Source organism: Pseudorasbora parva, chromosome 2 (genome assembly GCF_024679245.1).
Source record: "Pseudorasbora parva isolate DD20220531a chromosome 2, ASM2467924v1, whole genome shotgun sequence".
Taxonomy (NCBI): domain Eukaryota; kingdom Metazoa; phylum Chordata; class Actinopteri; order Cypriniformes; family Gobionidae; genus Pseudorasbora; species Pseudorasbora parva.
In genome coordinates, this window is record NC_090173.1 from 59,542,678 (window position 1) to 59,559,023 (window position 16,346).

A 16,346-nucleotide genomic window follows, 5' to 3' on the forward strand; every position below is an offset into this window, starting at 1 on the left:
ACCCAGTGACGCGCTCCCTTTCTAGCATGTTTCCTAACCGGGCTTGTGATTGAAGGAAAGAGACATGGGAGGGTTTAATATGACCGGAACAGTCCACAGTACAGGGGAGATTGTCAAAATAAGGCTTACAATCGCTATTTCATTGAAAATGGACATGATTGATTACTCTTAACGCAAAACGCTTATGCAAACAACGGAGGATTTTTAGTTTTTTCCCCTTATTTTTTCGTTGTTTTGGATTAAAAGTGGGATGCATTTTGAAGAGTGGACTCTTACACAGACATGTATGCTGTTGTTTTGTGGATTCGTCCGATCTGATCTGAACGTCAGGAGATGAAAGATGAGTACCGCGTTCATTATGCTAATGTTTAAATAGCCACTGCTTTAGCATTTAATTTAACCCTTTCCTCTCTGGTGTATTTATTGCAAAAACGAGTTCAGAACATGAACCTTGAGTGTTTTAGCTTTCAAATGATGCATAGTTTGATATAGTTGATTGAACAGTTTGTATAAAACAAAAGTAATTATAAGTAGAGACACGCCCACTTGCGTCAGACGCCCCGCCCACGATCCGGTGCGGATTAAGAAGTTAAATTATACATTCAGATCTTCTTCGTCACTTAAACAGATAAGACATTAAAAATACTTTTGTATTATCACTCCTTTTATATAAACATCAAATGATAAATATCTCAAAATATTTTTAGATTATGTGATGAACTAAACTACACTCAAATCTCGTCCTGCAGGAGTGCAGGTCTCTAGAACAGGGATGGGGAGACTGGTGGCTGAAGTAGCTCCATGTCTGGGCTGTTGTTGGAGCATTGACCGGGGAAAGTGTTTTCTTATCGAAAAAACTCTATGGATCTATTTCTTTTTATTGTTCGTCTTCAGTTTTCTTAAAAAAAACATGGACGACGCAACTTCATTCTCTTCCGCCGAAGAAACTAAAGCCTCCGGAGGTCAGAATATGGTGCTGACATCTTGTGCAGATTTGGGGCAAAGTGGAGTAGAGCCGCAATATCAAAATCCTGCTCACACTCACAGATGCAGAGCAATTCATTACGTTGGTGTGGAATAAATATATAAAAATTATATATATAGCCTCGAGTATAGTTGGTGCTACAGATAGTAATGCCATAATATTAACAGTATTGGCAACGATATGCGTCTGTTCATTTATTCTTGTCAAAGTTACCCGCTGAATTGACAACACACTGACGTCAGACGCTCGTCCGCTAACAAACCAATCAATGTTAAGATGCAGCCCACATAGATGATGACGACAGGACAAGACTGCGCTGATACTGAACTAGAGCTGATTGAGACTCACTCTTTCTCTTTCTGTTAATTATCTTAAACAGGACAAACACACAGAAAAACCCCTGGAGAAGTGACAGATCCACGTGACACACTACTATAAAGATGGCGTTTATTAAAGAGGAGAATGAAGACCTGAAGATTGAAAATGTGTTCAGTTTGAAACATGAAGAAACTGAGGAACGAACAGGTTGGTTTCATTCTCAAAGTTTCATTCTCAACTCATTTTTCAGATCTTTATTCAGATGATCATTATCCAGCTCTGCAGAAATGAGTTGATTTTTTGAATGCCGTCAATCCTGCTGGCTGGAGTAAACGTGTCATTCGTCAAGTCTACTCGCTCACAGATTGTCTCATTATAACAAGCAACGCTTATGCACGATGTAAATAAGAGTTTGCTGTGCCGTTATTGATTATAGAGGGAGTTTCTGTTGATCGCACCATAACGGCTACACTGCTCGCTTTGTCGTATAAACTACATTCCCAATTTGAAGAAAGGTTTTGATCATGCTTTTCCACGTATTCTGCAAAGTTTCAGGAATGATGAACTCTTTTAATTGACTGAATCCACTGTCTTGTTCTGCGAGTCACTGCTGAAATGGCCATGATCAACCCTCCACACACACCTGAATCACCATTGGCTAGTTGTTTTTCTAGTTTACTCACCGGACTTGTATCATCTGTTCATATTTTTATAAACCCACGAAAATAGTTGAGTAGTCCTGACTTCATATCAGCAAAATATCAGCACATAAACATGTTTTATATTTAGATGAGACAAATACACATGCGTTACGGACGTGACTAAAAAAGACGAACGTTTTTCAAAGACAATATATTTTGTAGACAGAAGCAACAATATTAGCCGAACGGAGATGGGTTGGCTGTTTACAGAACATAAAACATCTATTTTATTTCAGTTTCGGAGGAATAATCAATGTTACGGTGTGATGTGACCGTTCTTAAAGCGGAATTTAGCTCCTAGCTCGCGCTCCCTCTCGCCCCGTCTCTCGTACATACCATTTCTCAACTGTTATGCTGTTATTAAGGTCTATCCACGTCATTACTGCAAGGTGGATGATTCTGATTGGCTCAGAGAAAATGAACAGTCATGGTAAATTTCCACAAATTGTCAGTTAATCAGGTTCACGTGCCCATAAATCACTTGTTGACGCTTTCACCCCGTAATTAGGCCCGTAGTGACCTTCCAGACCTGGAGCAGGTGCCAACTTGACCAGAACAAAAGCTCACCCATCTCTTAGGATGCCTGTAATCCACCTCCAACACTGATCTATAACACAGAATATTGCGCACATACACAGATACACAGTCTCTCCAAGGTTGGAGCTGATTGAGCTCCAGTTCTAACTAGAATATTCTCCCAAAAAATATTGATAACGTGCTTTCTCTCAAGCATATATACAGCATACTCTATGGGACTGACAGGAAGAACGAAAGACTCGAAACCGAACTCGAAAGAACTAATCTTTTCTGTTTCCGTTACTGACAGAAGAGCGAAAGACTCATATGTTGCGAAATGAGCATGCGCGGTCAACACAAAATGAACCCGAGTCATATTAAAGATTTGTTCAAAATGAACGAATTGTTCATGAACGACACATCACTACTGCCAGTCCAGGCAGAGACAGGGAGAGCTGAGGAAAGATTGCTGAGGAAGTGTTATAGTACCGAGTTGTTGAGAGCGCTGTGCGTGGGCAAATTTAATTTGTTTGTATCTAAGAACTCTGAATAAACACAAATGAACTTTGCAACGTTATTTCTCTCACAAAATTCTTTCACCGCAGCTAACACCGCAAAGAAACACGACATTGACATGAATACAGTAAGAGCTTCTGTTGAGAGCTTCTGTTACCGTATTTCCTCAAATAAAAGCCTGTAGTCAATTAAACGCCGGGCCTCTGATAGTGGCGGGGGCCTGGTCAGCACGAACAAATAAAGGCCGGTCTCAAATAAAGGCCCGATGCGAGTCATGCCAGTGCGACACACACTAATCCTGATCTCTTCTATAGTTAACCTAAACACTTTACAGGGATTGCTTTGTAAATTAAATTGAGAATATTTAACGGATGCATGTGCCATTTTAAATAGGCTACTGTAGTCTATGAGAGAAGCGACGTCTGTGAAAATACCGTGTCACCAGGCAGGCTATAAATATCGATCTTCACAATGCGTGCGTCTCAATCTGCTCCGTCAGTAGTCAGGGCACTTATCAGGGATCAGCCCATTGACTTACCGGTATGTCCTGATCAGTGCCCTGACTACTGAACTAGGGAGCTGATTAAGACGCCCCTAATATTAGCCTCTCGTCTCTAAGGGTGTCGCACCCAAGCCTCGAAGCTCAGCTCGAAATTTGTATCTATACTGAACATGAATTGTATTTGTCATGCGATTTATACGGTAAAATTACTTTTCACGTGCAAATGATGCGCATTGCCAACTAGGATTCGTGGGTTACGCGCCAGCATAATGAGCAGACAGTGTGCCAGAATCCAGTTCTCTTTTGCGCTTGAAAAAACTATAATAACACAGAAAGAATTATGCCAAAATGTCAGTTTTGTCGAGTATTCACATATCAAATAACGTCTTAAACGAACTTAAGAGTTGTGAGGAAAAAAGGGCGCGTGAGACAGCGCGGTAGATCTTAAAGCGACAGCAGCCAGTGATTAATGTTATTCACTCACTGCTCTTGACTAAAGAACTTTTGTAGCTTTAATAAGGATTAATCTATATTTAATTTATAATTTATGCAGTGCGGACTGTTTGATAACTTTGTTCAATTTCCATAGCCTATTTGTACCTGTGAGACAGCAAGGATAGGTTAATATGACATGGGTTTATGAGAGGATTCTTGTTAAGTTTAAAGCCTAATAAATGTAAAAAAGTTTTCAGTTACTCTGTAAACTTGAATGGCTATAATCAATGTTTAAAAATGGTGGGAAAATATTTCATAGAGACATCTGTTTCATTGATATGCCATTGAACAAATATACAGTCTTTGTTTTTTCTTTATTTATTTCGTTATTTACTGTAAAATGATTGCATCATAAAATAATGATTAATTTTACTCTGTGCCTCTGTAACGATGAGTGTGGAATGAGCAGACAAGGAAGCAGATCTACGTGCAGGAACATTTACTGAGGAAAACTAAGATAAAGAAGGAGCTCATGGCACCACAACAATACATACGTACAACGACTGATAAACCACGGGTGAAACACAGGTACTATAAATACACAAGCTTAACAAGGAAACAAGGGGGCGTAACAGATAGAAAACACCTGAAGAACTAAATCAGCATGAAAAACTACAAAGGACTACAAAACTAAACACACAACAGGAAATAACATAAGTGACAAGGGACCAAGGTGGAACAAGCTGGTCAGGCGGCCAGGGAGGCGCAGGCAGAGCAGGCGGCCAGGGAGGCGCAGGCGGCCAGGGAGGCGCAGGCAGAGCAGGCGGCCAGGGAGGAGCGAGAGGAGCAGGCGGCCAGGGAGGAGCAGGCGGCCAGGAAGGCGCAGGCGGCCAGGGAGGAGCAGGCGGCCAGGGAGGCATCCACGGCAGATCTAAAAAGACTGGCAAAACTATAACAGAAGGAACAGACAGGTTAGAATTGGCACCTAAGGCCAAAGAGAGACAGGTGGGGAATTCAAAATCCTTCTCCTTAGTCATGACAGAGCTGGCAGAATATTCAGGAGGGGTAGTCCTCTCTAAACGGACAAGGAGTTCATAAGCGGTCTCTATGGTTGCAGCTGGACATATACTAAAGTCAGGGGGCACAGAAAGTTCAAAAACAGCCTCATTAGTCAAAATGGAGCCATCAGGGGACACAGAGCTGTCAGGTAGCACAGAAAGTTCGGAAACGGAACCCGTTCCCGAAACAGAGGCAACTGGGAACTCAGAGAATTCCAAAACATTGTCAGCATACAAAACCGAGGCACTAAGAAACAGGGAGAGTTGAGCAACAAGGTCAGTGGCCATAAGAGAGGCATCAGAGATCACATAACTTTCCAAAATAGTGCCCACAGCAGAAACATCTGGGAACAAAGAGAGTTCAGAAATACCTGCCACCGCTGCATCTGGGAAAATAGGTGAAGTGTGTGCACCCCAAACACACAAAATGGCTGTAGCCATTACAGGTAGACCAATAATCAAAAGGTCTACCTCAGAGTCAAGCGGCACTGCGACTAAAGAGCTAGAGGACACCGGAGCCGGCGGGCTTGAGTGCGTAGCAAGAGGCGGGCTTGAGTAAGGCCTCGAGATGAGCAGCTACTTGCGCTGAAGTCAGCGGTGGATTGTCCACACTGGACACCAATCCTCTCCACTCCCGGATGGCCACCATGGCCAACCTGTCGCTAACTGGTGCTGCGGGCTGTGGTGAGCTATGCTCAAAACAATGTTTTAAGGGTGGATCCTCCTCTGCCTTGCACACAGTAAAAGACGACCCACACAGCTGCAAAGCCTGCTCGATGTACTGGGCCAGGGTCCATCCGATGGTTTCCCATGGCATCAGCTGGGCGATGTCATTGTCCAACCCGCTCCAGAAACAGTCTATCAGAGAGGATTCATCCAAGTGAGTGAGATGGCAGATAGCCAGAAATTCCTCCACAAAACATTCTATTGACCGCCCGTTCTGAAAAATAGCACAAAGTGCACTCAAGTGGTCCCGGTATGATCCTGCTAGATCCATCTTTGTTCAGTCGTTCTGTAACGACTGTGGAATGAGCAGACAAGGAAGCAGATCTACGTGCAGGAATATTTACTGAGGAAAACTAAGATAAACAAGGAGCTCATGGCACCACAACAATACATACGTACAACGACTGATAAACCACGGGTGAAACACAGGTACTATAAATACACAAGCTTAACAAGGAAACAAGGGGGCGTAACAGATAGAAAACACCCGAAGAACTAAATCAGCATGAAAAACTACAAAGGACTACAAAACTAAACACACAACAGGAAATAACATAAAAGTCCACAAAAACACACAGGGAATGTGACAGCGTTTAGGGGTGGGCCGGGGATGGCAGGGGTTGGTGGCAATGTAAGTTTCGGGATAATTGCCACGGGGTGAGGGCATTGAATACTTCACTCTTTTTTGACCATAAATGTGTTTGCATCCCTCATTTCAGAACATTAATCATATAAAACACTTTAAATAACAACATACATCAAATATTATACAACTCATATCTGTTAGGTTCTGTAAAAACTACGGTCAAATAGATCAATCTAATAATGAACTCAAATTTCAAAGAAATAATCACCACACACGTAGCTTAATATGATATAGTTTGATATTTGAAGCACTTTGGACAGGTATACATGGTCTGTTTTGAGATAATCTCCCTTTCCCTTTTATTGTTAAACATGTCGTCTTTCCGACCTGTCATCTTGGAAAATTCATTGTCCACCTGCAGTGCATAAAACAGAAACAACACAATATTAATATGAACTAATTATGAAACAACCTTTGTGTGAAGTGCTCGGCAGTTTTGTTAAAAATGTATTACCAAGGCTGGCATGTCTATGAAGACGAGATAAACAATATAATAACAACACCATATTATAATGTCGTAATCGTGTAAGAGTCATAATTTCATACAATGAGAAAATAGTAATAGTTTAATAATAGTAATAATAATAGTTGAACACAACAATGCATCAAACGTGTTAAGAGAGATATTTTGATGTTACAAAAGCTTTCTGTTTTTTTCTATTCATCAAAGAATCCTGAAAAACTGAACAATCTCCAGATGCAAACACAAACAGATGTTCCTGACACATTTAAAGGTGTTTTACTCACACACACCTGATTGGCAGAACAAACTAAACACTGTCATTGCTAAGCGTTTATATCTCAATGCCCATAGACATGCCTGGGGAAAACACAGTGTCCCGCAACGCATGAGCATCACGAGACGGCATTGCTCTATTTTGTGTGTGTGTGCAGGGCCGGCGCTCCGCACACGCACATCACGCACTGCGCGTAGGGCACCAAGTGCTTGGGGGGGGCACCAAAAAATCTGGGTCGTGAAAACTACTAGTATAAATAACACAAAATATTTCTAAAAGCATGTTAATATACAAAAGTAATATAAGCTGTTATGAAGGACTTTCATGTGTACATAATAATGTACTATGATTGTTTAAAATCATAGTTTACCCCGAACTGAAAGTATTAGTAGCACAGATCCTTATCTATTGCAATCGTGCATAGACAATTCTGATGGAGAACGAGTATTCCTCTGTACTATAATTATTTACAAGACATGTTTACATATATTATTTACCATGAGTGCTATATGCTTTGTTGTACATTCGCGAGCTAAATGTGTATGCCGTAAATGCACCGTTATGTTGTTTACATAGAGGCAGCCGGAATGGAGCTAATGACGTTACGACCGCGAGTTCGAGCCCCGCTCAGAACAGGATTCTTACATGATGATAAATAAGCCTAGCCTACATGACAATAGTAAATTCTAGTAAATTCGGATTTCATTGCATGTGTAACAGTTTAGTACTTTGTACTGTTATTTGTCCATTGTTATCATAATTACACATTATTTATGTGTACTGCTATTGGTATCCTTTTGTATATTGTTACTTACCAATTTGTATGTATATTTTCAGAACCACAAACTTGCCCCGACTTATGGTGGAGAATAAATGTTACAGAAGAAACATCAAAGTCCTTATTGCATTCTAACTCGATGTGCCATAGTGATTGCAACCAATTACAACCAGACAATTTAAGTACTTCAAAACATAGGCCTAGACCAAATTAGTCGAGAAAAAGACAAGCATTTGTGCTTGGGACACCCAAATGGCTAGCGCCGGCCCTGTGTGTGTGTCTACATTTAAGTAATGAACTTGAGTACACAACCCTTTAGTCAGTTGTTAGATAAGCATAGCAGTCAATAAACAGTTCAAGGAAAGTCACATACAGGACATTTAGGCCCAATATACAGGACGTCAGGGCTAATACGGGACAGTTGGCATTTCAGAGTGGGCTATGTGGGAAAACAGATGGGAGAACGTGCTTAACTCTGAAAGGCAGTGGCCCTCCAGCAGGGCTTGACATTAAGCATGTCCATGTGCTTGACAAGTAAATCGTTCATTCACAGAGTAAAAATTTGCTTGTCTGGAAAAAAGTTTGATTTTTATTTAATTGTGTGTGTGTGTGTGTGTGTGTGTGTGTGTGTGTGTGTGTGTGTGTGTGTGTGTTGTAAATATCATTTATTCTGAAGCAATATTCTTACCAATGTTCAGTCAGCTTTGCTTTAACATATATAATATATATATTTTTTTATTTCCCCCTAATCTTATTAAATATAGGCTATGCTTTAGGTTTAAATTTATATTGTTAAATTTGATAAATACATTAAATTAAAATAAGACACAATAAGGGCTGTTACCAATCAAATTAAATAAGTTACACTGAAAAATAACAACTGTGTTAAATAATGTTTAGAGATTTGTAGTTTTGAATAGACAAAAAAAAATGTTGGAAAGAAATGTTTAAACATGACACTAAACCTCCAGCAGGTGGCCGTCCTAATGAGTGAGTCATTGAGTCGTTCATTCAAACGATTCATTCAAACGCTGTGAATCGTTCAGTAACACTTTTTGCTGTGGGACGCGTTACGGTTCTGCAAATGACCGACTTTCGCTGTTAAAATAGAACAAAACACTCAATATTGCATCTAAAATGTAAGTGACGTTAAGTGAATGTTAGTGAATGTTAATTAATTGTTTATGGAGCTGTCATATGAAAGCAGTGTCATTTTTAGTTGTGATGGTATTCAGGAAACAGCTTAATCGCTCTAGTGTTGTACGTTAATTTCTCCTCGAGAGGCTCCACGAGCGTCAACAGCGCGACCTTGTTATCGTCAGTTCGTTATCATCCACTATCGATCCCCACTTACACTAAATTAATGCACAATCATTCTTGCATTTTGGTGATTCGCAATTTATTTTTTGTTTTAATCAGGCTCTTGTTAATCGGGCAAGTAAAATTCTCTTTCACTTGTCCCTTCAAAAAACCCACTTGTGGACAAGCATTAATGTCGAGCCCTGCCCATTCCTGATCCCTAGGATTGGCTATATTATATAACATACTACCTTATACCCTGCTACCGATGCTTTAAATGTCTAAATTGTTCTATGTATGTTTTTCCCCTAGATCACATGGCATTGAAAGAGGAAAGTCATGAACTTAATGAAAAGGAAGAAGAGAAAGACCTTTATGATAAACATGATTTCATGACTGGAGAAAAATCGATACAGGCTAAAAAGACTTCCTCACAAAAAGGAGCTCAAAAGACAGGAACTAAAAGATATTTCACCTGCCAACAGTGTGGAAAGAGTTTCACTGTAAAAGGAAGCCTAATAGTCCACATGAGAATTCACACTGGAGAAAAGCCTTACACCTGCCAACAGTGTGGAAAGAGTTTCACACATAAAACAAACCTTAAAAGTCACATGAGAGTTCACACTGGAGAGAAGCCTTACACCTGCCAACAGTGTGGAAAGAGTTTTAGACATAAAACAAACCTTAAAAGTCACATGAGAGTTCACACTGGAGAGAAGCCTTACACTTGCCAACAGTGTGGAAAGAGTTTCAGTGAAAAAATAAACTTTATAGCCCACATGAGAATTCACACTGGAGAGAGCTTATTCACCTGCCAACAGTGTGGAAAGAGTTTCACACATAAAGGAACCCTTGAAGGCCACATGCGAGTTCACTCTGAAGAGAAGCCTTACATCTGCCAACAGTGTGGAAAGAGTTTCAAACGTAAGGGAACCCTTGAAGTCCACATGAGAGTTCACACTGGAGAGAAGCCTTACACCTGCCAACAGTGTGGAAAGAGTTTCAGTGAAAAAGGAACCCTTGACAGGCACATTAGAGTTCACACTAGAGAGAAACCTCACACCTGCCAACAGTGTGGAAAGAGTTTCAAACAAAAATTAAGCCTTGACAGGCACATTAGAGTTCACACTGTAGAGAAACCTTACACCTGCCAACAGTGTGGAAAGAGTTTCAAACACAAAAGAAGCCTTGACATTCACATGAGAGTTCACACTGGAGAGAAACCGTACACCTGCCAACAGTGTGGAAAGGGTTTCAGACATAAAATAAGCCTTGACAGTCACATGAGAGTTCACACTGGAGAGAAACCTTACACCTGCCAACAGTGTGGAAAGTGTTTTACTGATAAAAAAACCCTTAAAGTTCACATGAGAGTTCACACTGGAGAGGAACCTTACACATGCCAACAGTGTGGAAAGTGTTTCAGACATAAAATAAGCCTTGACAGTCACATGAGAGTCCACACTGGAGAGAAACCTTACACCTGCCAACAGTGTGGAAAGTGTTTCACTTATAAAGGAAACCTTAAAGTTCACATGAGAGTTCACACTGGAGAGAAACCGTACACCTGCCAACAGTGTGGAAACTGTTTCACTTATAAAGGAAACCTTAAAGTTCACATGAGAGTTCACTCTGGAGAGAAACCATACACATGCCAAAAGTGTGGAAAGTGTTTCAGACATAAAATAAACCTTGACAGTCACATGAACGTTCACATTGGAGAGAAACCTTACACCTGCCAACAGTGTGGAAAGAGTTTCAAACATAAAATAACCCTCGACAGTCACATGAAAGTTCACATTGGAGAGAAACCTTACACCTGCCAACAGTGTGGAAAGAGTTTCAAACATAAAATAACCCTTGACAGGCACATGAAAGTTCACATTGGAATGAAACCTTACACCTGCCAACAGTGTGGAAAGTGTTTCAAATTTAAAAGAAACCTTGACATGCACATGAGAGTTCACTCTGGAGAGAAGCCTTACACCTGCCAACAGTGCGGAAAGAGTTTCAAACATAAAATAAGCCTTGACAGTCACATGAGAGTTCACTCTGGAGAGAAACCTTACACCTGTCAACAGTGCGGAAAGTTTTTCACTGGTAAAGGAACCCTTGACAGGCACATGAGAGTTCACACTGGAGAGAAACCTTACACCTGTCAACAGTGCGGAAAGTGTTTCACTTATAAAGGAAACCTTAAAGTTCACATGAGAGTTCACTCTGGAGAGAAACCTTACACTTGTCAACAGTGCGGAAAGCGTTTCAAACATAAAATAAGCCTTGACAGTCACATGAGAGTTCACTCTGGAGAGAAACCTTACACCTGTCAACAGTGCGGAAAGTTTTTCACTGGTAAAGGAACCCTTGACAGGCACATGAGAGTTCACTCTGGAGAGAAAACTTACACATGCCAACAGTGTGGAAAGTGTTTCAGACATAAAATAAGCCTCGACAGGCACATGAGAGTTCACTCTGGAGAGAAGCCTTACATCTGCCAACAGTGCGGAAAGTGTTTCGCTTATAAAGGAACCCTTAAAGTTCACATGAGAGTTCACACTGGAGAGAAGCCTTATACCTGCCAACAGTGTGGAAAGAGTTTCAAACATAAAGGAAACCTTGACAGTCACATGAAAGTTCACATTGGAGCGAGCCCATTCGCCTGCCAACAGTGTGGAAAGAGTTTCAAACATAAAAGAAACCTTGACAGTCACATGAGAGTTCACGCTGTAGTAGGGGTGTAACGGTACGTGAAAATCACGGTTCGGTATGTACTTCGGTTTTAAAGTCACGGTTCGGTTCATTTTCGGTACAGTAAGGGAATGAAATGCAAACATTAAACTGCAGGTTGTTTATTACTGTGGCAAGCAGCAAGGCGAGGGACCGTGAGAGCGGGCTGGTGATGAGTGCTAATGAGTGCCAACTGCGCGCCACACCAGTCTCCTCTCGCGGCCGAGTGACGGGAGCATAAAAGGCGGAGCGAAGGCAGCGAGAGACGAGAGAGGACCAGGCCTGGAATTTATGTGTACATTTTGTTGTGTGTGTGCGGGCAGTCGTCCGTGAGGGGCAACTTGCGTTACTTTCATTTTGTTTATTTATTTAATTAAAAAATGTATACAAAACATAAATTCCAGGCCTGGTCCTCTCTCGTCTTCCAGTGTCATCTCTCCTCCTTTTATGCTCCCGTCACTCGGCTGCGAGAGGAGACTGGTGTGGCGCGCAGCTGGCACTCATTAGCACTCGTCACCAGCCCGCTCTCACGGTCCCAAGCCTCGCTGCTTGCCACAATTACTATAAACTTCTTTCTAACAATTTGTTTACACTTTTTAATAAAATATTATAAAATATATCAAATTTAAAAAAAAAGAATAAGAAATAAAATACTGTTGCAAAGTTATCCACTTAATGAAATACTCTCAGTCTCAAACCAATATCACATAAAATATAATGGAAAAATATAAATAACTATGATTACAGTCAGTGCAGCATTACCAATCCCAGCTTGTAGGCCTGCTCATATTAAAAAAAAAAATATATATATATATATATATATATATATATATATAGCTTTTCCACAGTCTAAAGTGCAGCATGAACAGCTCCAGACTGAAGGCCTGCTCAGATTAATTCAACTTTCATGTTTTTTGACAAAAAAATGTACTTGTCCACAGAAAGGGCAAATCTGCTGGCAGTTACAATGTCTCCAGCTTTAGCCCCTTAAGTGTCACTGGCCCACCGGTGGGCCCATTTGCCACTGCATGTTTAAAACAATATATCCTATATTTATCCTTATCTAATGTTGACAAACTATATATCATTCGAAAGCTTACGAACTCAAGATTCATCCTGTGCAAACCGATTTGAAATCGGACCTTGCGTTACCATGGAAACGGTGCTCTAAATTATTCTAGCGGGCTCCTCCCCAAGTGGCGTTGTCATGTTTCATATTTATTTAACATATTTATTTAATTTATAATAAAAACCTTTTCTAATCTTGACAAAACACATATCGTCGGAAAGGTCTTAGTCTCACGGTTCTATATCTGCACACTGTTTTGTGATATTTACACAAAAATATATACATTTGACACAGGAAATTGCATTTTAAAAAATCAATGGAATTTCAATGACACCCGGTGGCTATTTGTGGTACAACGCCTAAACAAAATCTCATGGGAACTTCAATTTTTGTGATATCAACTTCAAATTTGGAACACAAATTAATTAGACATATGGCTTTGATTTGATAGTAATTTTAGAGTCCACATTATTTTGTAACATATATATTTTATATTAAATATTAAATATCTAGTACAGTATTTTTGATTTACAGTACATTTAAACTTCCATAACTTTTTTAAACTTAATTTTTTTTAAATGATTTCACTTGAGCAATACTCTGCTGACTGTCTTCTTTAAAATGAGACCAAACTTATGTCTATATTCCAAAGCATTCTTGAATTGCAACCATTTAAGTTTGGATAGTGAATTTTCATGTATATTTTCAAAAAGGGGGGTGACACTAAGGGGTTAGAAAATACCCTCTCGCTAGGGACTGAGGTAGCAGGTACAGCAAGGCCATGTCCACACTAATACGTTTTAATTTGAAAACGTATATTTTTCTCTCTGTTTTGGCCTTCCGTCCACACTGACAGCGTTTTAAGTCAATGCAACATGACATGACTTTGCGTAAACATACACGCCACTTTTTAAAGGCAAGTGGCATGTTATCTATACGCATTTTGAGCTATCCGCGTGTATGTGTACGCCGTGTGATTCCGCGTGTATGTCTACGCCTAAACGAACCATCATCTCCGCGTGTATGTCTACACCGTGTGATTCTGCGTGTATGTCTACGCCGTGTGATTCTGCCAACCTGATCTGACAGAATTAATATTTATAGCCTAATTTTATATTTTGGAGCAACTAACTCCACTCCTACCCTAAACCTACCCACTCTCAACAATATAAAACACGTACCAGGCAAATAAATGTACAGTCACATGTATTTATTGCAAAAAAGTATTAACTCATGTTGCATTCCAAGTCTTTTAAAGTCAGACGATATCTCCATGTTGAAATGATGATCCCGCCTCTTCGTGAACAGAACACACACGCACTCGTTTATATTTCTGATTCAAATGAGACACGAGACGACGATGAGAATGATGCGATCGGTCACGAGACACACGAGAGCCAATGGCATTTTACAATCAAAGCTGACGTAATGACGCAATTGGTCACGAGACATACGACAGCCAATGCTGTCAAAGCTGACGTGACGGTTATTCCGGCGGCAATATTTGAAATGTATTAATCTTTGGCGGATGGACTCGACGTTACTGATCGCTTTTGGGGATTTTCTTCACACAAATCAATCGTTTGGCCTCAGAACACTTGGAGTATTTGTACTTTCTGAATAAATTGTGCCTGCAGTAAACACGCTAAAAAGCGATTATGCGTCTTTATAGCATGCCAAAATGGCATACGAATTGGCGTGTCATACATACGCCATTTCATGAGATCAGTCTGATTCAATGAAACTGTATCGTTTTGAAAACGGCATCTTTGCGTGGTAGTGTGGACTGTGAAAACAGAGGCTTTTTAATACGATGACGCAGAGTTGTTTTGTATGCTTTCTGTTTTAACAGCCTTGTTAAATATTAATGTCAGTTTGTACATACTGTTAAAAAACTCAGTGCCTTTTCTCGACATTGCCGCAAAATTTCAAAGAGTAAATAAACGAGTAGCGGAAATGACGCAAGTCGAAGCGTCTTGGATTTGCTCATGTGCATTACGGGGATGTAAGCGGTTTCAGACGTTTCAGTGTAGATGAACATTTTGTGGAAAATGATTGAAAATGATAGTGTGGACGCAGAGCGTTTTTAGATGAAAACTCTGTCTTTATATTTATCCAGATTAGTGTAGACGTAGCCTGAGGTAGCATGTACAGCAAGGTAGTGCTTTGCTAACATGGCAATATGAGGATATGAGCTAACCTCCTCTTTCACCAGCTGCGAAGAAGGCTTGTTTCCCACCTGAGTCTTGAAGAGTTCACCAAACAGTTCAGCTATGGCTGACTTCTTGACAGGAGGAGAGATGAAGCCTCTAGGTGTCCTGTCACTGGGGATTAACTAACTGCTGTGGCCTCCTCACTCTGCAAAATAAAATGACAAAACTTCAATTAACTACTACTGGCTCTGTCATCTTTATTTATATATTTATATAAGCTTTTTTAACAATGCAGATTGTTTCAAAGCAGCAAGTATTTCAAATTATACAATGAAGACATTTTTACACACAAATGAACACTTTGTTAAAATACCTGTTCTTCCATGGTTGCAATCTCTTTGATGAGGTTGTTGTAGATTCTGTCACGACAGGCATCATTCACTGTGCATTTGTTGAGGAAGTCATGACAAGCAGAGTATCTGTTCTTAAAGGTGCACTATGCAACTTTTCGTCCACTAGAGGTCGCCTATTCAAAACAAAGGTGAAGTTTGAGCGCAGCATCTTGGGACATGTGGACTTAACCTCAGAGCTGGTGGAAAATAGGACTCGGGCAGAAAACATGTTGACGGATACGGTTATTAACGTTACTGTAGTATGAAGCAGAGTAGGACCGAGTGTTGTGGAGCTGAGCACGGCTGCTGGAGCGATTGTTACACAAACACCCGCCTCACGAACACCGGGATTTTTATTATGACGGGACACAGTCGCCAGGCGCGCACACTATTTACGCTTTTCTGGTCATGAGTATAAGGTAATACAGCTCTGTTTATCATATTATGTACATTTTAGTGCTTTTAAAATGATGTTATGACGTTACTCTGTGCGTTAGTTCAATGGCTGCTGAAGAACGAGCAAACTCCAGGGACCATGAACAGCGGGGAACAGCAGGAACACACACACAGGAACCACAACTATCTGACAACATGAGACACCAGTTACTGAACATACAAAGACATACACTGATGATAATCAGCTGGCGCTGCTGATCAGTGACCACCCCCACAGACAGTTCACAAGACGAGAGAGAGACAGCGGATTCATTAACGGTGACATTACCCTCTCTAGGAATGCCTCCTTTCATTCCCAGATGGACTTACCTGTCGATTGTAATCATCGATCA

The 16,346-nt window shown here is 40.5% G+C and overlaps 1 protein-coding gene across 4 annotated transcripts in view; it reads left to right on the top strand.

The window, feature by feature from the left end:
• The window catches only part of LOC137047422 (zinc finger protein 850-like), a 117,434-nt gene that overhangs the window by 47,309 nt on the left and 53,779 nt on the right, over nt 1-16,346 (top strand). For 2 of the 4 annotated variants that reach the window (XM_067425064.1, XM_067425056.1), the window contains exons 2-3: nt 1,365-1,510; nt 9,530-12,096. In XM_067425064.1, coding sequence (XP_067281165.1) covers nt 1,426-1,510; nt 9,530-11,958 — 2,514 coding nt within the window. In that variant the 5' untranslated portion in view covers nt 1,365-1,425 and the 3' untranslated portion in view covers nt 11,959-12,096. Of the gene's footprint in view, nt 1-1,364; nt 1,511-9,529; nt 12,097-16,346 lie in introns of those variants that run through there. The other 2 variants (XM_067425071.1, XM_067425089.1) reach the window with 1 other exon arrangement.